General features: G+C 38.7%; 1 protein-coding gene across 2 annotated transcripts in view; it reads right to left on the bottom strand.

Annotated features, from left to right (window-relative positions):
• The window catches only part of WWP1 (WW domain containing E3 ubiquitin protein ligase 1), a 64586-nt gene extending 40346 nt beyond the window's left edge, over positions 1 to 24240 (bottom strand). For both annotated transcript variants that reach the window (XM_086740981.1, XM_086740982.1), the window contains exons 1-2: positions 23719 to 24240; positions 183 to 273 (exon numbers count right to left, since the gene is read on the bottom strand). In XM_086740981.1, coding sequence (XP_086597107.1) covers positions 183 to 252 — 70 coding nt within the window. In that variant the 5' untranslated portion in view covers positions 253 to 273; positions 23719 to 24240. The remainder of the gene's footprint in view (positions 1 to 182; positions 274 to 23718) is intronic.
• Positions 24241 to 26779: the final 2539 nt, after the last annotated feature.

The raw sequence follows: 26779 nt of genomic DNA, 5'->3' as shown, positions 1-26779 counted from the left end.
TAACCTCTACCTAGCTTTGTTTCATCTACATATATTATAATCATATTCCTAACTGTAACATTCAAGTTATTAATTAAAATATTAACTATACTGATCAATTTTTTAAACTAATGTCAAAGATCACATTTTTAGAATACATATGTTTTCCTGGTAAAATAACCATGACACAAATCACTACTTGCCTGTTACTTGCATCTGTAATCTTCCATTATGGTTGTTACTTGTATCAGATCTTGGTGAGGCTGTGGCCATGTCAGAAGTTTAGGCTTTAGCCTGAAAAAAAAAAAAAAGCACACAGGTAGCTTATTAAAAAGTACTTCTCTCTGCATGTTAGTTACAACTACTAAATAAAATGCTCAACTAATCAGCAAGTTACCACATGTTACTTAGGTATGGTAGAACACATTATTTCATAACACCAGCTAAAAAAAAAACAATTACTATGGAAATTTATCCCTCACTACCTTTGAGGATGCCAAGACACTTCAGTAATGAATACATTCACATAGTTTAGAACAACTGTATAAGGCAAGAAAAAAAATCCAGTTGTGATGTATCAATATTCCTGTCTCTAGAAGGTATGCTTATGGTCTGATTTCAGATGAGCTAAGCACTAATTTCAAACGAACAAAGCATCTGAAACGTTTACATGCTTGAAAATTAAGCTGCTCTCAGAATGATACACCCAAGCAACAATGCAAGTGATCCAGACAACAAACATTTGAATTCTATCCCTAGATTTGCAGTCAGCATTCTATACCACTGTTGTTTACCCACAAATCACTTCCCTCATCTATTGAGACAGTAAGCACTTTACAAGGACCACCCTGTCTTATCATTCAGCAGCTAAAACAGTGTGGCTCTGATCTTAGCTGGGACATCTCAGCACTTGAAGCACGAGTAGACAACACCACTTTCATCCTCCTGAATTACTACACGTGAAACAAAGCTAGAAGTAAAATACTCTCTATCAGATAACTATTTTTCATGAGAAAAGAATATGTACATTTAAAATACATTTTCCATGACTGGATGAACTTTCATATATTTATTTCTGTGCACATTAATTGGTAGCAATAATAATACAGGAACAGTTGTCACCAAATCTTTTTGATCGTGCACCTCTATCCGCAAAACATTTTACATCATGCATCTCCAATATATGTATATTTATTTGTAAATTATATGTAAGTAGAACTGTACTAATATGTTCTGTAATTATAAAACATATAAAAATAGAAATTAAAAAGGATGAGATAAAAATGAAATAAACTGTATTTTCAAATAATTTATATTATTAATTGTACAGAAAACCCCTTTTTGCTCTTACTAAAAAAATCACTAATTTTTTTTTAGAGAGCCATGTGATTGAATATGCTTCATCATTTTTTGTGATCTGAAGGTCTGGTTCTAAATTCAGTTTATTTCAATACTTGGTTTTAATGGTTGTCATAGCCGGAAAAGACAATTTACAAAGATATCTACATTGAAATGAAAGTGCACTACTGGCTGCGCTTACTAAATCATGATACTCATTCTTCATTTCCATCTACTAATTATACAAAGGTTTTTCTTGAAATTTGTCCAGTGAATTTCCATCTTCCCCAATATCAATCAGTTGTTACTGCAACCTAATGCAAAGTGCTGCATTTTTATATTTTTAACAAATGGGTTCAAAATCCCCCATAACTCTTAATTTAAAAGACTTTCAAATATGAGAAAATTCTGTTTCCAAGTTTAAGTGTTCAGATATGAGAGTTTTTATAGATGACACACATCTCTTCTGCCAACCAAATAACACAATGATGGAAACATTTGCAAATATCCATCTTCAAAGTGCTTTCTCCATAGTGTACGTTTCTTTCAAAAAGCAGTCACCTTCTTGCTCAGTGTTAAAATGTCACCTTCACCTTGAAGGGACACGTTAAGTGTCTTTATTTTCTTTTAAAATATCCATTAGTTAGCATACTGCTGACAGCCACTTGTCACCACAGAATAGGTCAGCAAATTCAAAACAATTCTCTTTTTGCGAAACAAAAACGCGTAATTAATTTCGAAGTTTTACAACTCTTCTAAGCACTTCACCATGATAACTAGCGAACCTCTGCATGGTACAAAAGATATTCCTGGTCAGTCCTCATGCCACTATAAATTATTGTAAAGATTCTACCATTAAAGGTCTTGTTTTCATACAATTAATCACATCCTGCAGCACTTTGTTTTTTCTTTTCTTTCAGATTCCTTGTTGCTTGCTTGTGCATGATGCAGGGAATGAACTCTACATGTAGTGCTCTCCTTGTAACCTTACCCCAGAATACTTTTTACTTCAGTCAAAGTACCCCTCCATCAGTGGTTACATTTGCATAGTTTTTCTTTTTTTAAAAAAATGCTATTAAAAAAGTTATTTACTTTTAAGAATGTATCTTCTCTGGTATGTTTTTCCTTAGTGACTTTGTTCTTTGTGTACTTCATCATCAAAACAGAATCCAGCAACTACTGTAAGCTGAGCCACATTACAAACACCTACACTTTCATCCAAGTGTAGAGCAAGCCTCCCACACTACACAATTTTTTCTAATATTTTTTTTCTTCAAATCTTTGGCAATGTTTTCCAGACATCTTCCAATAGTATCTGCTCACAAAGGAATGCATTTTAGTTTGTCACCATATTGTTTTCCATGTATTATTTCAGACATTTTTACTGCAGCAGAAAGATCGAGTGTCTCCCCACTGGTTTGTGACTTCTATGTCTTTTGCTACTGAGAAACCTCAAAGGAGGCTTCTAAAGATCTGTCATTAACTCCAGTGTAATCTTGTAAACTACTGGACTGAGTATGCATGACTTTAAATATTGCCAAAAAAATTGTAGAGGTTTGTCTTCATGTTCTGGATGCTTAGTTTTTAAATGCCTTGCTGATTGTGATGGCTTCATACTATCATTAGCTGGTATCTAACAGTACAGTACTCTCTTAGGGTGACATTCATCATTAACAATAGCGTATGTACACAAACAGCCTCCTTGATAAACCCAGATTTTTTTTTTGCCAACAGCAAATTTTTTTAAGCCACTTGCCCATTTTGTGATGGTTAGTTTAGTTAAAACTAGATAATACAACCCATAAATCCACCTAACCAGGCACACATAAACTGCATACATTGCAATACACTGAAAATGAACGAACAAGTTAAGGTGCTACTGTGAACCCTTCACAGTGTGGAATAATAACAGGACACCTTGCGAACCATATGTGACACAGGACCATCTGAGATACGGATCAAGTGAGTCCTAATATTGTCTTCCTGCACCTCAACGGATGGTCTTGTGCTTTTGAGGCCACTGATATGGAAGACGTAAAAGGAGCAACACACGCAATCAATTCAGTGGCAAGTAAACTCAAATTCTTCACAAGAAACCAAGACCTGCAATTTAGTTCTACGAATATATTTAAAAATTAGTTTAGATATACTCTTGTAGCTAACACAGGATGATTATTTTTATTGGAGTCTTTTCCTCCTACTGTTCCAATTGCACAGATCTAAAATGCTAGGCCTTTTTTTTTGTTTCTATTTTATTGGGTGGGTGGGCGGGTGGGTTTTGTGGGTTTTTTAAACTCTATTCACAAAGTAAAATAAATACAGAAACAAACTGTACCAAAGTCTTCAGGTAAACAGTTCATTGCCTGATCTCATCAGACTTCAGGTTTCAGGTGCTGATTTCTCTGCAAGGCATACCACCTGCCCTAACTTAATTTTCTGGCTCTGCTTGCAACTAAGCTGCTAACTGCATTTGGCAAACGTGAGTTTGCCAATCTCCTGATAACAGGAAAGTGAGAATTCACTACACTTAGCTATGCATCTTTGCTCTTGAAAGAAAAACTTACCTGATGCCTGGGAGAAATTACAATGCCAGAAAGGTCCTCATAGAGGAAGAATATGAAATAAAGTTCATTCCTGCAATAACTACATGACTGCATCCCACATCAACAGTGCCCCAATGTTCTGTTTCTGTCCCTGTAAAATGCATATCCTTCTATAATAAAAGTCTATCTTATATTCTTGCTAATATGGTACACCTAGTATGCCACACATAACATATAGCTATGTGTAAAGGCAAGGGAACACTATGTCCTATGGGCACTTTTTACTGCTTTCTTGCATCATGCATACTTTTTTTTCCCCTCAGACCTAAATCTCTTTTTCTTATTACTCAAAATAAATGCCCAGTTTGGCTATCAAAATCTTTGAGGTTACCTCTATATAATCTTAAAAAGAGGATTACATACAACAATGTAAGAGTCACTGTCCTCATAGTTACACTCTTCCTGAAAATCAGTGGATTAATTCTAACAGGGCTACAGTCACCACGCATTCCTCAATATGAACTTGCTACATCTCTTTATTCAAGTTCTACGTTAAACTTCATTGATCTAAAGGATGTGAAGCTTTACTTAAAGAATTGTTCCACTGACCCATACAGCCCCCTCTCACTCCCGCTCCAAAATTCCTGAACCTCAAAAATTAATTGAGTCTTGAGAGCCACATAAAGATCATAGTTATTACAAAGCTTCTGTCTAAAACATCCTCATCATACATTACCGTTACACCAACTGGAAGAGTACAATCTATTTACTTAACCCTCATAATAAATATTTTTAAAATTAATATTGCTTCCGTTGTATAAAACCCGAGTAAAACCATGGAATGGCTGACATAGTAGTCTATTAAAAAATTAAATGATCATTTGCTAATTCATGTGAATCAACAATTTCATGGAAAACAGTCTACTTAACAATAACAGAATTCACAAGTTTACACTTCCGTGAAGAATTTTCTGTAAATCTCAAAATGCTATCAAAACATCAGAAATAAGAGACAGCTACACTAGTGGATATTTAAATAATTTATTTTTCAGTGTTTAGTAGATGATTTACTTATTCACAGAATTTAAGCAGATACATTTTAAATTACTACCCATTGGGTAATGAATGCACCTGGTTGAGACTTACTGTTGTGCTACATTGAAACAAATGATGGTATTTCTTGTGAAGCTGAAAGCTAAAAAGTATCACTAGAGCAGCAAACACACATTTATAAATGGAATGATGCTTTGAATCAGTAATTGAGGAGATTTTTCATGAAGAACCAAGAAACTCAGATGTAGAAGAGCAAAACTAATAGAGAAAGTTCTCTCCTTACTCATACAATACCACAGGAGTCAAGCTAGGAGTAAAACAAAAAAAAAAAAATAAAAAAAAATTGTACCAAGTTTAAGATAGTGAGGCCTAATTACCTGTGATACCATTCCACACACATATAGAAAATCCTATCACACGAAACAGTTAAAACACAGGAAGAATGACAAATCCACAGAAACAATAACTTACATAGCATAGTTTTTTGATTTAAGTTTAAATCAGAAGATCTGCAAATCAAATACTCCCCACCGCATCAAGGGAATATTTATCCAAGAAGCACCCACTACCTCCCCACAATTACCTACAGAAGGCCAACCCACTAAAAAAAGAAAATCCAAACAGACAAAAAAAAACTCCAAACTAAACAGAATGACATAGCCAGGAATTCAGAAATCATCCATAAAGCTGTGGTAAAGAATTTCACAGGTCACTGTGTCCCTCAGGTGAAACTGACCACAGTTTCATCTGACAGAAGACAGAACAAGGAACAGAAAATAAATACAATTGTAATTTAAAATTAGTTAAATTCAATCACAATGTATTTGGTCTTACTGATGATGCTTTAATGATCACTGACTTATTCTCTCGCTAATCTGACACTTCTGTTCCAGAGATAATATAGAACATGGTGGGCAAGGGAAGAGGAAAAATAAACACGAACAGATTACACCTTGAATAAATGAGCACTGTTAAATCAAAAGTCTTCCTGAATGTCCAAAACCAGAAGAAAAGATCTAGCTGTATAAATGCACTAAGCAAGGACAAAGTAAGTAGAGGAGTAAAATGCCTAAATATCACTAACTTCCCCACTAGCATGTTTAATTCAATTTACTGTAAGTGTAAAGTAAGAATTGAGTTGGTTATGTAAAATCACTATAATGTCATAAATATTATTTTTCTTATATCAGAGCATATCTTCCAAATAAGGATGCAAATGCAGAAACATCATTTCTCAAGAGATATTTTTTTTTCCCCACAAAGAAGCTCACCTAGTCAAGATTTCTCCCCCCACCACAAGCAAAAAGGTACAAAAGGTTGAGGTAAGAAGGACAGGGTGGCGAAGCAGTAAGTTAACTGAAACTCTAAAACCTATGCCTATTTAACATAATAAATAGTTCTATCGAGAGCCATGAGAAAATAACAATAGTGACATTAGTTACTTTTCCTTGTTACAAAGCGCCAACACAAACACCAGAAAAGCCATGTTACTTTGATTATAGAGACCTACAAGCAAGAAATCCTTAAAATAAGGGGGGAAAAAAAGGAAACCAAAAGTGTTTTAGGTTCATATTAACAATCTATCCAATGAGATGATCGTGCCTTCATTAGTATTATTTAATGCTGGATTACCTGAAGCTGCCACAATACTGTCACAATTCTATTAGATGTAAAACTGAACAACACATGCACTCTCACAGTATTAGGAATATGAAGTTGTGGTCTACACTTCAGACATTCCCTTCCTGTTCTCCTGCCTCCACATATAGACACTTTCGTTTTCAAGATGGGATAACGCTGCTGGCAACAAAACAACCTCCGTGTTCCTTCAGTGGAAAAAGAGGGCCTGGAGGCAGGACTAAAAATGTGGATAATTTCCTGCTCTCCCCAACACAGTGGAACAACCACCTTTTTCCTGAAAGACGTTCACAAACAGTTGCTTTGTCACCGTGTACTGCATGTTCCACCACGGGCAAAGTCTCCCAAAAACATCCCTCCTTCCCACACCTCACACTCCAGAAGACCGGAATAGCTACAGTATGCAGAGATTATGACCCCTAGAGCCTCCTGAAATCACTGGTCACTTGTCCAAAATCTTCAGCAGTGTTGCAATAACTGGGCTTTTTACATTATTGAAAAAGCCAGTACCATAAAAGCACAAGACAAAACCAAAAATGTGTGTTATTAAGTGGTGGCAAAACCAGAAAGAAAAAGTAGGGATAGTATAGTAGCTTTTAGGATAACACAGTTACTAAAACAGTATACTAAAGGAGTTATACAATAGTCCACAACAGAAGAGAGAGCTTTTAAAAGCAATGAAATCGTTGATATACCAAAGAAAATTTAACTTTCCACTTTTCCTCTTCCACCCTCAAAAAGGGTTTACTTATAACAAGGGGCAGGAAGAGGAAGGAGGAGAAGAAAGGGAGAGAGGGGAGTCATGACACTTCTACAACAAAATCAAAAAGTATAAGGTTGGAAGAAAGTTTCTTGACGTGAAAATAAGAACAAAGAACAAAAATAAGATAATTTAAAAGAACTTTTATCTCAGATGCAAGCAAATTTCTTAAGTTTCCCTTCCATTCAGACTTCCAAAATTCTGAATTGTTATTCAATGTAGTTCTGATTTGAAAGTTTATTTCACTATTTATCAACCATAAAAGCTATAAAAATGGCTTCTCAAGAGGACCATTAATTTTTTCTAATTTTGTTAAATTGCATGTATGTCTGATTTTAAAAAAAAAAAATAAAGTTACAGATGTTAACCACATTCCTTACAAAGAGAACTAGTCATTCTACATCATTTAAAAAAAAAAAAAAAAAAAAAAAAAAAAAAAAAGGGTATTTCCCTTTGACATTGGGAAAGTTTAATCTCAGAAACTGGTTACACACAGAGACCAGATCTGTTTCAGATCTGGAGAATAATCTGTAGACACAAAAATATATTGGCTTTTATTAAACTGAGCAGGATAGTAAAGGATCATTCTTGCCTACAGCAACATAAACAAAAAAATTCTAAGACTTGACAGTGCCTAAAGGGATAGCTTTGGTAATCAACAACTAAAACTACAATAATATTTACATCTAGGCAAATAAAGAACTTTGACTTCAAAGTTTTATTTCGCTGAATGCTACAAGTCTGCTTGCTACTTTAAGTAACAGAAAGACTATGCTTATCAGCAACGGGTATCCTCCACAAACACCAACATCTGACGACCACTGAACTTTCTGCTTGATGTCAGTGTTAATGGTACCTTGACATGCTGCAGACAGTTAGAATGTTTCCCTCATGTATGCACTATCTTATACTCACTCTTAAGGAACCAAATGGCTTGAGCATAACTACAAACTTGAAGAAAAAGAAAATATTGTTTAGTCATACTACCGGTTATCTCACGTTACACATCCTTCTAGCTAGCAAGGAGTCTAAAAAGGGTTATACTTAGTTGTAAATTAATATACTGTAACAGTTACACAGCCAGTAAGCCCCCCTCAAAATTACTAAAAGTTGCAAAAATGTTAAGAGATTTTTTCTTTTAATGTCAAACAGAAAGCCTTGATATTTTTAAATTTATTGAAATTAAGTAAAGGAATAGAACATGAACTACAGACTAATAAAGCATCATTAAGCAGCAGGCCTTATTTTGTCTCTCTTCCACATATACTTACAGAAACACAGTCCAGCAGCAAAAAAAAAAAAAAGCAACCAGGGGTCTGATCTGTGACTCCCACCAGATATATGCAAGAAAGCTGAAGTCCAAGTTGCACAAACAGCTCTAATCTTTGTTTTCTAATCTGAATGCTTTACACAGAAGGTCTTAGATTCTTTCAATTTAATTTAATAGATCTCTTTATATGACAGCAAAATGTTATGTTTTTTTTTTCACAGACTAAGTTAAATTCCTTGTCTTTTGGTATTCTGCTTTTGCCCCAACACAAACTGCCAATTCCCAATCACACTTCTTTTTTAAACCCCTTGTTCTTTTATGTTTTCACCTTTACTACCTTTAACTTTCACTCCTATGTATATTTTTGTCTTCACACCTAAATCATTTAGAATTTTTCTGGGAAATATTTTAATTATCCACCACATACGCACACATTAAACTCATATGTTATAAAATTTAAAAAATAATAATATTGTAAACATGCAATATGCATGTTCTCCATCAGTTTTTCTAAGTCTGTCTTAAAATCATGCATCGTTAAGATGAAAGAACCTGTCCTAACTTCTGTGACCGTATGCTCAAGGAAGGAAAGGTTATTAACGTTAAGAAATCCTGTGAAAACAATTTAAGCTACAGTCCTATGCTCAAACTGAAGGCAAAAGATGGCACATTACATATTCAAAACCATAAAACATATAAGAACTTTCATTATTAACTTGGAAATTTGTTAAGATGCAGTCAGTAGTACTGAACGGTGTCCTTACCTATGAAGTATCATTTCTAAAAGTATTATAAATAGTAGTTTAAGTCATTATTAAATAGCTTAGAAAATACTAAAAATTGAAATTAGTTTTTCACTGACCATCTAAAGTAACATTGCTAAGAGCACGGATTTTACTTCTCATCACACAAAAGAGACACATTATTGCAGTACCTTTAGGACAGGATTGTATTAAGATGATCATTTGCTGAGCAACAAATTATCTTCTGTGGCATCTACTGCTGGTTTTAAACTTCAGTCAAACAAATACTGACAGACTGAAATGTAGGTATCTACCTTGAAAAAAACCTCAAAAATTCCAGGGTACTATTTATTAAAATGAAAAACTAGCAGCTTTAACCTACTTAACAGAATATGTAGCTACTTACCAAGATGATAAGGTTTCTGTAGAACCCTTTACTACTACTTAATTCTACTTAATAATAGTTTCTCTTATTCCTTGGATATTGGTGAGTTTTAAAAAATACATACGGAAAAAGAAAAAGAAAACAAGCTTTACAACTAAAGAAGTAACTGTAACACAGCTGTATTCCCTAAAACTTCTATTTCCTATACAAATTGATCTGGAAGACTTGAAAGGACAGTAGTAAGTGCTGTTCAAAACATCTGTAACTGCAGGACACACTCTGTGCTAACAGAATACAACCACTGGAAACTTTTCTGAAGTCAATGAGAGTGCTCTTAGCACCAAACATTCATTCCATAAACCACACATTCACTACATATAAACCCAAATCACAAAATCACAGAATAGTTGAGGTTGGAAGGGACCTCGGGACCTCATCTGGGCCAATCCCCCCTGCTCAAGCAGGGCTACCTAAAGCCAGCTGCCCAGACCCATGTTCAGATGGCTCTTGATTATCTCCAAGGATGGAGACTCCACAACCTCCCTGGGCAACATGTGCCAGTGCTCAGTCACCCTCACAGTAAAAGAAGGGCTTCTTGATGTTCAGAGGGAACCTCTTGCTTTTCAGTTTGTGCCCATTACCTCTGGTTTTGTCACTGAGCACCACTGAAAAGAGACTATCTCTGTTCTTTTTTGGACCTGCCCTTCAGGTATTTATATACATTGATGAGGTCCCCAACAAGTCTTCTCCAGGCTGAACAGTCGCAGCTTTCTCAGTCTTTCCTCAGAGGTGCTCCAGTGCCTTAATCATCTTCAAGGCCCTTCACTGAACTCTCTCCAGTATGTCCATGTCTCACTTGTACTGAGGAGCCCAGCACAGGGCACAGGACTCCAGGTGCCAGGTGTGGCCTCACCAGTGCTGAATAAAGAGAAAAGATCACCTACCTCACTCTGCTAGCAATTTTTTGTCTAATGCAGCCCAGGACTATCTTTGCCCCAAGGGCACATTGCTGGCTCATGTTCAACTTGGTATCCATCAGGACCCCCAGGTCCTTTTCTGCCAGCAGACTGTCTTGCTTCTTCCAGTTAAAACTCAGAAGTACTACCAAAACCATCCTCAACTGACAATATCCTTCACTTCTTTACCTAGGAGTAGCTTACAAGCGTTCTCAAAAAAAAAAAAAAAAAAAAAAAAAAAAAATTACTTGAGGCTGAGAGGACTGAAAAAGGACCCAAAAATGTTAAGTAGTAGAATAAAGGAGAGTAAAGCTATGAGAAAATCCTCATACTTTCTGTTAACATACTTTTTGGACTAAATCTTCAGACCAACCAAACAGTAAAGGACAAAGCAGCATTACATTTCTCTTGTTTTCACCAAGCCCACAGCACATACTGATGTGTGCAGACATACCAGCGTCTTCCTTAGGATCTGCTTTGATATTAGAGGAATTTCAGGTTCAGCAGTCTTCTCCTTAGACTCTATAAGGCCTTGTCAGCAAGGCAAGGCTTTAATTCTTCCTGACAACTAACAGCTTCTCCAGAGATACTTCAACAACAGTGATACATTGCAAATATTGTTACTAAGTTCCAAGTTGCCAACCTTACCGCAGACCTACACAGATCTGAACTACAAAACAAACTATTCTTCTTAAATCACAGAACATCCTGAGATGGAAGGGATCCACAAGGATCATCGAGTCCAACTCCTAACTCCACAAAGGTCAACCTAAAAGTTAAACGATGTACCTAGGAGCACCATCTGAACATTTCTTGAACTGGAAACATTGGTCAGTTCCCAGAGCTATGACATCATTGGTATTAGTGAGACTTGGTGGAATGAGTCCCATGATCGGAGTGCTGGAACGGAGGACTACAGGCTATTCAGGAGGGACAGGCAGGGCAGGCGAGGTGGAGGAGTTACACTGTATGTAAGGGCAGATTTGACTGTACAGCCCTTACAGTTAGTGATGATGTGTTTGAGAGCCTGTGGATGAGGAACAGAGGAAGGGAAAACAAAGAAGGTGTAGTGGGTGTCTACCATCGATCACCTAGCCAGGATGTCAGCAGCGATGAGTTACTCCATAGGTAACTAGGAGAAAACTCTGGATTAGTAGCCCTTGTCCTCACGGGAGGATTCAACTTCCCAGACATCAGCTAGGAATACCATACTGCTGTGATGATCAAGTCTGGGAAATTCTTGAAGTTTGTGGAACTTCTTGTCACAAGTACTCAGTGAGCCAACTAGGAAAGATGCTCTTAGATTTCTTACTTATGAACAGAGAAGTACTCACTGGAGATGTGATGGCAGGTGGCGGTCTTGGCCACAGTGATCATGAAATGAGTTTAAAATTTTCAGTGTAATGAGAAAAAAAGGTCAGCAAAGTTACTAGCTTAGAGTTCAAGAGAGCAAACTTTATGCTATTCAGGGAACTATTTAGGAAAGTACCCTACAAATCTGCTTTTAAGGGCTTAGGAGTCCATGAGCGCTTGTCAGTTTTTAACAATCACCTTTTAAAAGCACACAAGCAGGCAATTCCACTGCGTCGTAAGTCAAGTAAGTGGGGCAGAAGACCAGCTTGGCTGAACAGAGAAGTCCTCATGGAGCTCAACAGGAAAAAGAAATTGTGTGATCTCTGGAAGAGAGGTCAGGCTTCACAGGAAGATAATAGAGCTGTGGTTCATATATGCAGGGAGAAGATACAAAAGGCCAAAGCTCAATTAGCATTGAAATTGGCCAGTGCTGCATCAGATAACTAGCACATTAATACCAAGAGGAGGTCTAAAGCAAACATGGGATCAATACTTGTTAAAGATGGTCACCTGACTCATAGCAATGAAGAAAAAGAGGAGGCAGTCAATGCTTTTTCTGCCTCAGTCTTTAATAATACTAATAGACCTTGGTCTATTGTCCTTGATAAGATCACCCAGGCAGCAGATGTAGTTTACCGCATTTTAGTAAGGCTTTTGATACTGTCTCCACAGTATCCTTCTGGGTGAGTTGCCTAACTGTGGAACATGCAGGTTCACAGCGTGCTTGGTGAAGAACGGGCTGAAGGGCAGAGCTCAAAAGGTTGTTGTGAATGGGGCTAAGTCCAGTCAGCAACCAGTCACCAGTAGTGTTCCTCAGCACTCAATTCTGGGGCCAATTCTGTTCAATATATTTCTCAATGATCCGGATGCTGGAGTTGAATGCACCATTAGCAAGTCTGCTGATGATACCAAACTGGGAGGTGCTGCTTACTCTCTCAAAGGACAAGAGGCCTTGCAGAGGGATCTAGACAGACTGGAGCACTGAGTAATCATTAATGGCATAAAATTTAACAAGTTCAAGTGCCAGATTCTGCACCTGAGACAGAATAATGCTGGGCACAATCATAAATTGGGAGAAAGTGGCTGTGGAGCAGCCCAGGGATCTCGGGGTGCTGGTTGACAGCAGGCTCAATACAAGTCAGTGTGCCCCAGCAGCCAAGAGAGCAAACTGCATCCTGGGGTGCATCAAACATGGTATAACCAGCTGGTAAAAAGAGGTGATTATCCGACTGTATCCAGCGCTGGTGCGACCTCACCTTGAGTATTGTGTGCAGGTCCTTGAATGCATCCAGGAGGGCAATAAAGCTGGTGAAAGGGCTGAAAGGAATGTCCTGTGACAAGCAGCTAAGGACTTTGGGCTTATCTAGTTCAGAGAAAAGGAGGCTGAGGGGCGACCTGTTGCTCTCTACAGCTTCCCGAGGAGGGAAAGTGGAGAGGGAGGTGCCGACCTCTTCTCCCTGGCACCCAGTGACAGGATGCGTGGGAATAGTTCAAAGCTGTGTCCAGGGAGGTTCAGACTTCACATGAGGAAGTATTTCTTTACAGAGAGGATGGTCAAACACTGGAACAGGCTTCCTAGAGAGCTGGTGGATACCCCAAGCCTGTCAGTGTTGCAGAGGTATGTGGACAATGTCCTTAACAATATGCTTTAGCTTTTGGTCATCCCTGAAGTAGTCAGGCAGTTGGACTAGACTATCGTTGTAGGTCCTTTCCAACTGAAATACTCTATTCTATTCTATTCTTGCATGCAGACAGGCTTGGGGCTATGACCACTTCCCTGAGGAGCTTGTTCCAATGCTTGACCAGCCTTTTGGTGAAGAACTTTTTCTTAATATCCAATCCAGACTTCTCCTGACACAGTTTTAAGCCATTCGCTCACATCCTGTCACTGGACACCAGAAGAAGGTCAGCACTTCCTTCTTCACTCCCTGTCATGAGGAAGATGTAGACAGCAACAAGATTATCCCCCAGTCTCCTCTAAACAGAGCAAACCAAATATCCTCAGCTGCTCCTCCTAAGTCATGCCCTCTAAGTCAAACCATATTTGTTGTCCTCCTTTGGACACATTCCAATATTCTTCACACATCAGGTTTGACATGAACATTTATGTATTTATCTTTCTTAAGTCAATCTATATGCAATTCCATCCCTCCACCCCAGAAAAACAATCTTCGTCCACTCATATTGACATTGAGAGCAAACTACATACAAAAATATTTCATTTTCTGTATTTTTTCAAGCACATTCACTGACCATTGGTTCAGATGATGCAATATTGATCCAGGTTTTGACTGATTTAGGGTACACTTTGCTTGTGAATCTTAATCAATGCGATGCTTCTAGGTCCTACCACAATACAAAATAATGAAAAATATCACAATGTCTCCTCTGTGTATTACAGATAGGACCACATGCACAGTGAACAAATGGAGTAAACGATATGCAGGTGGCTTGAACAGAGCAATGGCAGTTAAAGGCTGACACTTCAACATATATGTCAAGAAATTAGGGAAGAGTATTTTCTCATTCATTTCAATATCCAGTTGAATAGCCTTCACATCTCCCAGAATACATTACACACTAGCTACGCTCTAGTCTTTACCTCTCTGGGTTGCCTTCTGCTACGGATAAACCTAACAGTCGGTGTAAATTATTGTTTACCAGACTTGCATCAAAAGCAATGTAAAGTAATATACTAAGATAAACCTCTAAAATATGGGCAGATTTTAGTATACCTGCATTGCAAAAAGAAAACCTTACCATAGTTACATGTAGGCACTTCCATACTAAGTATTATTTCCATATTAACAATACGGAAAATGGAGAACTATGGGCTTCAGAACAGGTAGGCAGCCTGAGCACATACCAAGGGCACAGAGATAGCTTATAAAATCCACTGACAAGAAATCACGCCTGTCGCCACCACTTTATTAGTTACAATAGCCACGACTACTGTAAGCACATTTATACTGCAGTTACAGCAAAATTAACAAACTGACAAATTTGAAAGGAACATAAAACAACATTAAAGACATTAACCAAGAGTGTTGCTGTTTCTGTTATACCCTCCTCCTTGTTTTTGTGGGGATATGAAGAAACCATGATTATGGAATACCAATAATGGGAAATACATTAATACTGCCTCAAAAAATAGTCTCCCCATTGTTCTGACAAGTCAATAGAAAATGACAATTCAAAGAAGAGAAGAAGAGAAACATACCCAGTGCTACAGGCTAAAGTTGCAGAAAGAGTCTTTGCACATTTTTGGCAGTAAGAGGTTTGATGTGATCCACCTCTCCTCAGCAACTCTGTCACAAAAAATAGCTCAAAGAGGTGTAAGTAGAATTCACCACATGTTCTCACTCTTTTTTTCTCTCTGAATATTTGCTTTTTAAAATCTGCTACGCAAGCCTCTTTCCAGCTGTCAATCTCAGCAATGTTAAAACACTAAAACATGTCTGTCCTAATTCCAGCCACAGACTGCACTAATCTTACCTATCACTACCTGAGAGCACCCACCCAAGCATTGTCACTCATTTTTCAAAAAGAGCCCTTCAGTCTCTACAGTGCTAGAGAATTCAAGCTGATCCTTAGCAAGGCTCCCAGGTGATGAATAATTCTCATTTCTTAAAACCAAGAGTTGCCTGCTTCTACTAATTATTTTCCAATACAACTCTAATCTGAATTAACCTGATTCCAGAACTTAACTATACAAAAATGACAAGTCAAGAACATGAAAATGAACAACACAAGTCTCACGAGAAGAGCTCAAAGCTTCACTTCTCAAGGGTCAATACTGGACCACATAAATATATTTCATATTAAGTTTAACTCAATGTTACAAAAGAATCGGTGGGCTATAAGAAAACTATTTAAATTTTGTAGTAAAACAGTGTTTAAAATATTAGTTATATTCATTTTAGGCTAACAGATGAAGTTCATGAGAAATGCAGATACTCTCATAAGGGTCAGGATCATTTCTGGTGAAAAGCTAAAGACTAAACTATATAAACTGAAATTAATAACAGATAACCCTTGAGAACAACACTGCCTTAAAACCAAGTGACACAAAAGGTACACAGAAAAGGTCATCCAATTCCCCACTGAAAGAAGTCAATTTTCAAAATAATTCCCTTATTCATGTTGTTTTTTGAGGAACTTTTGAGGGCAGATATTAGACAGAGGACTAAAAAGAAAGGTATAAGCATATCCAGCATTCTTTATCCACATAACCTCCACTTGCATGAGGTCAACACACAGGTCTTCCAGTCTGAAGAGTATTAAGAATCCTTACTTATTCAGGAAGTCTTCTTCCATATAAATCACTCATCCTTGCTGTCCTTCTTTGTACCTTCTCCAGTTCTACTACATACCTTTTGAGACAGGGTGGAAAGTGGAAAAGGTAAAAAACTGCACAAAGCATCCATTCAAGATAGGAATGCACTGTGGATATAAACAGTGGCATGATTATGTTGTCTGTTTTATTCTTTATTCTATTCCTACATCTTCAACACCAGCCTTTGAAACTAATTAGCTTTTAAGCTGGGTTATGTCACCAAACATCTGGAAAAATGTTCTTACTTCCCCTCTGTTAACAGGGAGGGATTGAAACACAAAATTTTAAAGCATGTAGGAAAATAACCCCAAAATGTATGTCTCTGCTAATACAGATTTATCTAATCTAATTTTAATTTCTTATGGCCTTTCAGGTTTTGAAACTGAAGTAACCACCTTAATAGATTTACTCAAAATAGACAACCAATTCTGAAAACAAGCAGGCCATGGTAGCTAAAAAAAAAAAAAAAAAAAAAACCACCAAAACAAAACCAGAAAGGCTGTAGTGGGTAGCCTAGACTAACTGCATTTTTAGATACTTCCTATAAACAAGTTAGTTTATGCATTGTAGTACAATCTGTATAATCTATTTTTTTTTAATTAGAACTCCTATTACTTAGCAACGAGTTTTCTCCTTGTCTGTATAATAACGTTTCTTATTTTCAATCATACATTAGCCAATCTCAACTGAATCTTTAAGAATTACTTATTGATGGATTACCGTACTCAACTTTTCTAAGTGTGCTCTAATATCTCCTTGTTTAGCTGTATGACAGATGGTTAAAAGTATAGGCTGAAATTTACTCATATTCTATTCAAGGTTCTGCTGGCCTTTGCTGAAGGCCTCCTCTCCCTTCACTTCTTTTTATGCTAAAAATAAACAATACTTTCCATTTGATTTGGACAGGAGCAGTGCTATTCTAATAGTTTTCTCCCAAATCAGTTATCTTTTCCTGATCAAAGACAGAATACAAACAACAAAGAAACACAACAGTCTGTAAAAGAGCTAAAGCTAGGAGGTCTCCACATCGTAGCAGAACCATGTGCCATACAATAGCAACATGTAGAAGTTACGTACTTACGTAATTAACATAAAAACAGTATACAATCAAGTATATGTTATATTCTTAATAATGTTCCAACATTTACTTTTTATTCCATTCCCAATGGGACATTTTCATAAAGCAATTCATAATTATGTTGGAGTCTTATTACCAAATACTTAATTTACACCTCATTTTGTGAATAATTCTAACAACTCCATCAACATGTATTAGGTCTCCTATATGAATACCAAAATGTACCTAGCACCAAATATTAAACTTGCTACTGTTATGTCCCTCTGAAGTCTCCACTTCCATTACTCAGTAAATAATGTCACCACCTACAGATTTTGCCAGTTCATTAGTAGCAGTCTTTTTGACGTTCTGAACTAAGACTCCAACTAGCATTCTTCCTCACAGCTACTCCCCTAACAATGTAATTTACTCACCATCCTATGACAATATAGCTTTGTCAGCAATCTCTCACAAGACATTCAGAGATTTATTTTACTTTATTTTTGAAATGACACACAAGTACCAGTCTTCCACAAGATTTTTCAATACTAATTGAATTTTTCCTGTCCTTGTAACTTGCATCTAAAAGCCAAAATACACTTTTTTTTTTTCTTTTTCTTTTTTTAAGCTCAAAATCTTTCCAGGTACTACAGTAAGACAGTGATATATTTTTTTTTTTTTATTTCTTTTTTTAAGTTAATAGCACAAGGAGGTAGCTGAAAGTGGAAAATAAAAAGTGCCAAGAATGAAGGAATAAAGGGAACTGAAATTTAAGAAAAAGCTTCCACTTCCAATCTGAGAGGAAGAAGAAAGTGAAGTTTGGCAATCCTGTTGTTCTTCATGCTCTTTTTAGCTTTCCTCTTATATTTTATTTTGCTTTTTGACTGTTATGTTTACACAGAGATACTTTAATGTCACTCTATATACTAGAAAATGCAAGAGAGTTAATTCCAGTAAAAACAAGGTCAGCTTTTAAGATAAATATATGTTGATCTGTTCAGCAGTTCTAGTTCATGCTTACAAACAATAACAAGAAAATCTTACTGAATTTCTCAAGAACTAGCAGAGCACTGTGTTTCAAAATTGGACATGTGTTCTTTTTTCAGTTCTGATGCCCAAGCATATTGTGCAATTTCACAGATTATGAATTTTATCTTTCCTGTTTACTTTCCCCTATTCTAAAACTCCTTTGATTTGATTTATACTGAGAAATCACTGGCTATCCTGAAATGCACACACAATCCAAAGTTCTCTCATATTTTTCACTCACCTATATGAGGAACAGATAAAAGGTTTCATTTATTTCTTCTTTACCCTTCTGCTAATCTCCTGCTCCATTTAAATGCTTATAGCAAAAAATCTTGTTTAGAAATCCCAGTAACTAGAAATGTGTGCAGAGTATACTCTATACTTTTATCTGCACTCACAGAACAGACAAGAGCTCTCTTCTGCCCACTTCAGGCTGCAAGGTGAAGATACTTGAATGTGTAAAAAAAAAAAAAAAAATCATTCTGCTGTTTAAAATGTGACATCCTCTTCTCGTTATTTTTAAATTGTTTTCTTCCATCTTCACGATGGTTTTCAGCAAGATAACTCTCAAATCCTAATAGAAAAAAAGTAGATGGAGCAATTCTGTGCTGTTAGAAGTACTTGAGAAGGTCAGTTACAGAAACGTATTTGTATTCTCAATGCCATTTACGATTAAGATAAATCAAGCAAATGTCCTACTGTGTTTTCAGTAACAGATATTTATATTTGAAAGAATTACTCTGAAGTGATTTGAGTCAATGAAAGATTCCTTGCTTTAGACATTAGAGGCTGAAAAAGAAAAGATTATTTGCTGTACGAGTTACACCACTTCAAGTTAATATCCTTAACAGTGAGTATGTTAAGAAGTCTTCAGGTTTTGAGCTGGTAACATTTATGTATGCTCAGACCCTAGTCACTTCAAGTAGAACATAAACACTGCTAACACTCCAGCAATTAGAAAAATGGTGATTAATTAAAAAAAAAAAAGTTTCAAAAGCCCAAGAATGTAATCTGCTTTGTTAAACACAGGTTTCACTCCAATTTTTATTAAATATTTTATTTAAGTGAAAAGCCTTTATTAAGTAAAACAATCAGCTATGTAAACTTCAGTTTATTCTTCAAAGTAAACAGAATTGCTAAGATAAATTCATATTCTCTTTAAATAGGATTCTGAAAGTGCTTTCTTGACAACACTGAATTACCAAACTGTATATTAGATTACAAACTTACACAATCCTCAACATTGACTAAGGGGAGAGAGAATTAAAAAATTGTTTGCCTGCCATATATCTGTTGTTACAGAACCACAGCACTATACAGTCAAGAAAATCTGCAATGATTAATTGGTTCATACTACATACCATATGTGTAGTAGCTACTAAGACCTACATGTAACACAGGTTTCCCTGACATACTTTCCCTGAAATGCTAAGAAATTTAAAAAAGAAAAAAAAATATAAAAGTAAAACACAACACCCACAACCAACCATACTGCTCTCCCAGGTAAATAATTCTGACATACTGTAACTCTGACAGTTGATAGTTTTCCTGGCATCTCTAGTGTTCCTCTGTAAAAGAACATTACACTTGCAAAACAGAGCTAAATGTAAGTAGGCTTCTGATTAAACTACCAAGCTCCCAAACACAGCAAAAAACATACCCCAAGAAGCACAAATTTGAAATTTTCACTTTCAATTAAAAACAAAAAACTCCATCTTAAAAGGTACCGTAGCAAATGTTAGCAAAAACCATGTCATGTCACTGTTCTATAGGGAAAAAAAAAAAAAAGAAGGTGCTTCACTGATAAGACCTGTTCTTTTCTACATGCCTTTGGAATGCCTCTTCTGGACACTCCATCTCCTGTTGACGAGGAAGAGATTGCCCTCTCCAGCCACGTTGGTTTCCTTCAAGAAAACAGAAGCAAGATCTCCAATACTTCCAATGGTCCTTATCTATGATTATTTTACATCATAGCAGAACGTCAGCAGATTATGATAAATCTGAACTAATGCCTACAGAGAAAGAAAGTGGCCTACCGATGCAACACAAAAACTTTTAAAGAAGGACCCGGATGTAACCTACTCCTCTTGTCTGCATTTGTACATATACCAAAGCAATATAGAAGAAAGTCACTAGGCATTGCTTAACGCAGAATTCAAAGGTAGAGTTCAGCAGTTCTGGTTTACAAATTTCACAAATACTGCAAAAAATGACAGGATTTCGGTTAATCTGAGAGTACCACAGAAACTGGGGAACCCTGCCCCTATTTACACACTTTCATACAGGAAGGCACACTGGAGCTGCTTGTCTACTGACTTTGAGTAACATGAAGTTAATGCAGAGCTAGAAAGCCATTTTTTCAGGTGAAAGTTATACTGTGCAGAAGCAGGTAAGAGCATTACTAACCTAACTTAAAAGATATGACATCTTTATCAGTAGTTGCACTCCCTCTCTCCAGTCTTTAAGAGAGTCTTTTTAACCAAGTCAAAAATAACTTCCAAGACTCACTTCAGCACAATGTGCAGGAAGCACTTTTTTTCAGTTTTATCTATCACTCCATCCATTCCTTCCCCAAGCATCATCTGCATTTCACCCAACTAAATTCTAGGATGAACCTGGGGTTTTTGGGAGGATTTGGGCTGTGGCTTTTTTTAAGCTAACAATGAGCGTTTGCTCTCAGTGCATAAGAAGTAGCCATTTCCAATTAATAAACATGGCTTAGGCCATGATTTTTTTTTTATTATGGTACTTTAGTTTTCAAATCTAGTATTTTAATGGCATAGGAATACTGAAGCATGAGGAAAACAAATACAATGTCAACTTCCTGTCACAGATCTTTTTTCCCAATTATTCTTTTAATCCAAAGACCTGGAGAAATCTCTTTCCCCACACACATTCTTTTAAGAGGAAAAAAAAAGCAGGAAAGTGGGTAGAAATTCCAACTTGCCAAAATTTCCAGTTTCATATGGAAAGACAAGAAGGAAAATGAAAAGTAATAGAATTAGAAGACATTCCTCCTTCTTCCAAAGGTTCCACAGACTCAGGAAAAGGGGTTGGCTCTGAACTCTTGTCAGTATCCCCACGATTTAAGAAGCACTTATAGACAGGTGATTATTCAAACTTCACTGCCAACCTTTTAACAAAAACACACAGGCTAACTTAAAATGTTTTGTTCACTGATGTTTAGCAACAAATGTAAATTATTTTTCCAACAAAAAGAATCCATATTCTTTTGGTAACAAGGTGTCCCATGTCGACAAATTAAATCAGTCCTGAGTACATAAAATTGTTTTCATGTTTTCAAGTATAACTATGTATTTAAAGAAATTATTCTACAGTAACATTGAAAAAAAGACTACTGATAGTGGCAAATTACTCATGCTAGAAGCATTTATAGGATCAGATCTTTAAAATACAGCTCAGAACACACACCAAAGAGATGATAAAAGGATTCTAAACCCACAGTTGCACAAGCAACTTCAGCTGAAAGTATTAGTAGACGCATTCAAAAGCATATTTCTCAAGAGTTCAGATAAATTGTGCTTTTACAACTGTAAATTTTTTCCCAAAAGGGTGAAAAATCCATCATAATTTTTTCTATGCAAAATTTCTTTAAGCTTTATTAATATTAAAATCAATGAGAAGTAATAATTCAGTTTATACCTTAACCAACATGGACTCATATGAGGCAGCATACAAAACAAAAACAAACAAAAAAAAAACACCCCAAAACACAAAACCACCAAAAAAACACCACGACACACCACCAAACAAAAAACCATCAGCCCAAGTTAGGGAAGCAGTATTACAGTCCACCAATTGTCAGTTTCTTCCTACATCACAAAGGGATTAAACTAGAATACAAATTTTAAGGGGGGGGACTTTTATTACTGTGAAGGCCATATCATCCTCCACATGTCTGACCATATATAACCCAGCCACCTGCAGTCAGTGACAGGATCACCTAGTAAGTCAGTGTTATTAAACTTGCATAACCTGGAGTTTCTTTAATGCAAAATATCCTGATGATTTTCTACATGACAGGTGCCATGTGAAAATACAACTGAAATACAAAAAGCTCTTTTCACAGTTTCACCCAAACATTGAAGAGCTCCCCTTAAAATTACTACATGGTGTCAAATCCTTTTCTCTCTTTGATGTACAGTTTAAACATTTATAGATCTGGGAGCAGAGCTAGATCAGAATGAGAATTGGTATTGTTCCAAAAATAAGACATCTACAATAAAAACAAGTAAACAAACACTTCTACTGAGTTGTAACATTTTGCCACAACATAAATAAAGATAAATGACATAAATAGGTCTTTTGAGGTCTTGAATTCACACAGTCTACTCAGCAAAACATACAGTAAAAGGAGCCAGGAGACTGGCAGACACGTATAACTTAAGCAATAACCTTAACGACTGCCCACCCTGCTGTGCCCCCTCCTCTTGAGAGGAGACACACTACACATATTATGAGGGGTGACAGCAGCTCACTGTAGAGGGCAAACGGCTCCTCACCTCCTCCCTCCCCAGTTTCACCAAAAGACGGTGAACCGAAACGTAACAGTATCCTTCTCCTCTGCTTTCAACCCGTGAATAACCAAGCAAAGGCCGGCCATGGAATTGCCTCACTGACTCCCAGACACTAATGCCTCTCGCAATCCACTCAGCGTTGACACAGATCAGGACTCAGCCCTCAGTCACCCTCACTCGAAAGGCCGCAGACAGGAATAAACAAGGTTATTCGCCTGACACTGGACACCAGCGACACTCCCCCTCTTCTTCCCCCTCGCCTCATACCCCCACGGTCTCACCAAAGCACCGACCGACCCTCCCTCCCCTTGCCAGGTGTGGGCCAAGAGGCCCTCAGCCCTGCCCAGACATGAGCCGGGGCGGGAGACGGCGGACACAAAACGGGGGCATGGAAAGGGGAGAAGCAACAGCCACCACCCCCGCCTCCCCCCGAGTACGGCCTGGGGGCTGCGACGAGTTAAAGCGCCGGAAAGGAGAGACCGAGACCTCACTACAGCTCCCTTCGCCATTTTAGCCCCCACGCCCATTCCCCCCCTCCCCGCCCCTCAGTGACAGGGTCAGCTCGCACCCGTCCTGAACCCACTCCCCCCCGCCCTCGCCACCCCCGGTTCCCCACGGCCGAACGGCGGCGAAGAAGAGCCAGAAAAACGGCAGCCGTTTGTCTCCTCAGGCCAGTCAGGCTCTGCCGGGCCAGACCGCAAAGCGAAACGGCTGCAGCACAGCCTGTTTTGTTTCCTTACCGTGGCTCTCGCAGCCTCACAGCTGCTGCCGCCTCCTTCTCCTTCCTCCCACCTTTTTCTTCTTCTTCTTCTTTTTCTCCTCCTCCTCGCCGCCGCGGCGGCTCCTCACCCCTCCGCGCCGCGCGCCGCCGCCGCGCAGAATGATGCCATCTCACAGCGGCATCGGCGGCTGCTGCACAACAACCCCCCTCCCGCCGCCGCCGCTGCTGCTGCTGCTGCTGCTGCTGCCGCCGCCGCTCCTCCTGCTGCTTCTGCTTCTGCTGCTGCTGCTGCTGCTGCTGCCGCCGCGCGCCCCCAACGGCCCAGCCAGCCTCGTGCGCGCGCCCGGGGCAGGGGGAGCAGGAACTTGTGGAGGAGCCGCCGCGCGCCCCCAACGGCCGAGCCAGCCTCGTGCGCGCGCCTCGGGCAGAGGGAGCAGGAACTTGTGGAGGAGCCGCCGCCGCCGCTGCCCGGGCGGGAGGGCCCAATCGGAACCGAGTAGCGCGCAGCGGCGGTGGGAGGGAAAAGCACAGCCTGGGCCGAGGCTCTTCAAAGGGGACGGGGCTGATTCCTAGCGCCTGCCCCGGGCTGAACCAACTCGGGCGCTGCGGCGGGGAGAGGAGCCGAGCGGATGGAATCAACCCTTCCGAAGGCAGGGGAAGGAGGGGCCAGGCTGCAGCGCCGGGCTGCTGCCGGCGGGGGAGTGTGCTTGGGCAGGATAAGGGAGGCTTTCGTGAGCCCGTGCCCCCACCCGAAGAAAGCTTCTGTACGGGGGCGGCACCGGGAGCCTGCACACCCCGGTGGTGTGCAAGCGATAAAGGCGGTGGGGGGGGTGTCTTCTCCAGCCGCCTCCCTTCCGGGCTGCGCAGGCGGGGCGGGCGTCTCCGCCACCGTCACAGGCGACCCGTTTCGGAGCTGGGGGAATCCCTGCGGCTGGTCCCCGTCCTCTCCTGTCTGAGCTCTTCTCCCCGTCTGAATAACTTACGCGTTCCCGTGCTGAGGATGGAGGTGGAGGAGAAGCAGTTCCCGCCAGCCCACGAGGGCAGTGGAGCTGACAGGGACGCGCGGGGCCCGCCGTGGCAGCCTGGCCCCCTCGCTGCCTCAGGGCCAGGTGCCTTCGGCCCCAGCCGCACCTTCAGCACCGGCCACGGGCAAGGGGCCGGCTGGCGTTAGGCACCGTTAAAAAAGGGCAAAAGCATGCCCTACGGATTTATGAAACTAAAACTACTTGAGTACACAAACATGAGGCTTAAGTTGTGCCTTATGTTGAAGATTGGTAAATCTTCAGCTTCGTATCGTGCAGCGTAATGCTATGGAAAAAGCTGTAGCCTGGGCTTTTGGCTGTAAACAAGGCCTTTGAGCAGTAGTCTTGGAAAGTCCAGCGCCACTGTTAATTGAAAGTAACAAAAGCTTACAGTATGAGACCCTGAAGCAACTTCCAGCAAAGTCTGGTATTTTGTTGTTTTTAAAAAACACCATGAGGGCCAGCAGTCTGATTTGGGCATGTAAATTCTTCCAGGAAACGAAAGGAAAGCTCTAAAAAGTACTGCTCTCCAACCTGTTGATTCTTCATAGAAAATCCATAGGAAAACCACAAAGTTTGGGAAAAAATAAACATTATGTACAGTTCAACTTTAAAAAGTATTTTAGACTCAGTTTTTCTAAAAGAAAACAATATGAGGTCTTCTCTTAACTGGTAATACTAGCACAAGTGCCTGAAAACTCTGCTAGTTTGAGTATCTGAGTGCAGCAATTAGAACATGCAAAATCTATCGTGGCCAGTAAGACTAGCTGTTTGCAGTTAGCAACCTGAGTAATCCATGTGATTTGCAGAATTCAAGAAATACTGCTTTCTGTACATCAACTAAAGCTTACTTTTAAAGAAAACTATGGTCCTGGTTTTGATCTGAGATTGTTCAAAATCAGGTACTTACTTACTCTAAGGGACAACTTTCACAATCCTTTGGTAGCACTTCCAGAGTCTATAAGCTCCATCTCTTTCCTGCTTTTTGTTTGCTTTTCTGATGTAAAGCAATCTAGTTGAAATATAGGGAAAAAAATGCCTATACCTTTAGGTAGGAACACTTCTTAATGGGGAAAAAAAATTATATTTAGAAACTTTCCACTGGATGCAGCATTATATTCCTAGCAGCAAAGGGTGGGTGAAGGTGTAAATGGTAATATTTCTCTCTCCGTTCTTTGCATAAGCCATTATTTTCTCTACTCATTGGCTTTGCTTGTTAACTGATATCAGTTATCTGATACTGATACTTCATGAAAAGTATGAGCATTACTTCTTAGTAGATTATATATGTAAAATTGCTAAGTGCTTCTACCTTGCCCTATGAAGTGTGACAAGTGTGTAGTGACTTGAAACTATACCCTATACAGAAGTTACGGGCTTCTCTGGCTTGCCTCCTCCCTGTTTCAAAACAAGATTTGTCATACATTTGTCTCACTCTGGGGAACAGTAACATTCCAAGTATTATTCCCTTTTAAAATACATTTGATATGTTTATGAATGCAAAATGTCACAAGTTTGTTAACGTCACAAGTTTGGTTTTAAATGTCTTATAAAACTCAAGATTCTTGCATTTTTCCAGCTGTCCAATTTTAGGACAGTAGGTAATACATAAATATGTAAAACTTGGTAAAAATGTTTAAGTTATATTTTAAAGTTATACTTGTTAAGTATCTGAAAAAGTAGAATCACAGCTTTCTTCGTTTGCAGGGAACCACCTTTATTTTTTCAGTAAAGATGGTCAGTAAAGGTGACAGATTCTATCATACACTGCTGAAGGCTAGGGGGAATTAATGCAGGTTTGTTTGCCTCATTGCTTCAAACCTTTGTTCCCTAGAGGGTTGAAATACACCGTTAACCTCAGGTGAGGTCTCATAAGCTACTAGACTTATCAAAACATAAATTAACCAAAGTTGAAACTTTGGAAAAGAGTCTGCATGAAGACTTATTTGAAATAAATATAGAAGTAGCTTCCATACAATATTCCTGAGATAGTCATTTATGATCCTATTGAAAGTTTTTAACAGTGTCACCTTGGGTGTATTTCTGACAGTTTTTTCC

The sequence above is a fragment of the Chlamydotis macqueenii genome, chromosome 2, assembly GCF_036417535.1.
Source record: "Chlamydotis macqueenii isolate bChlMac1 chromosome 2, bChlMac1.mat, whole genome shotgun sequence".
In the NCBI taxonomy this organism is placed as follows: domain Eukaryota; kingdom Metazoa; phylum Chordata; class Aves; order Otidiformes; family Otididae; genus Chlamydotis; species Chlamydotis macqueenii.
Note: the sequence above shows the minus strand (reverse complement) of the source record. Positions and strands in the feature narration are given on the sequence as shown.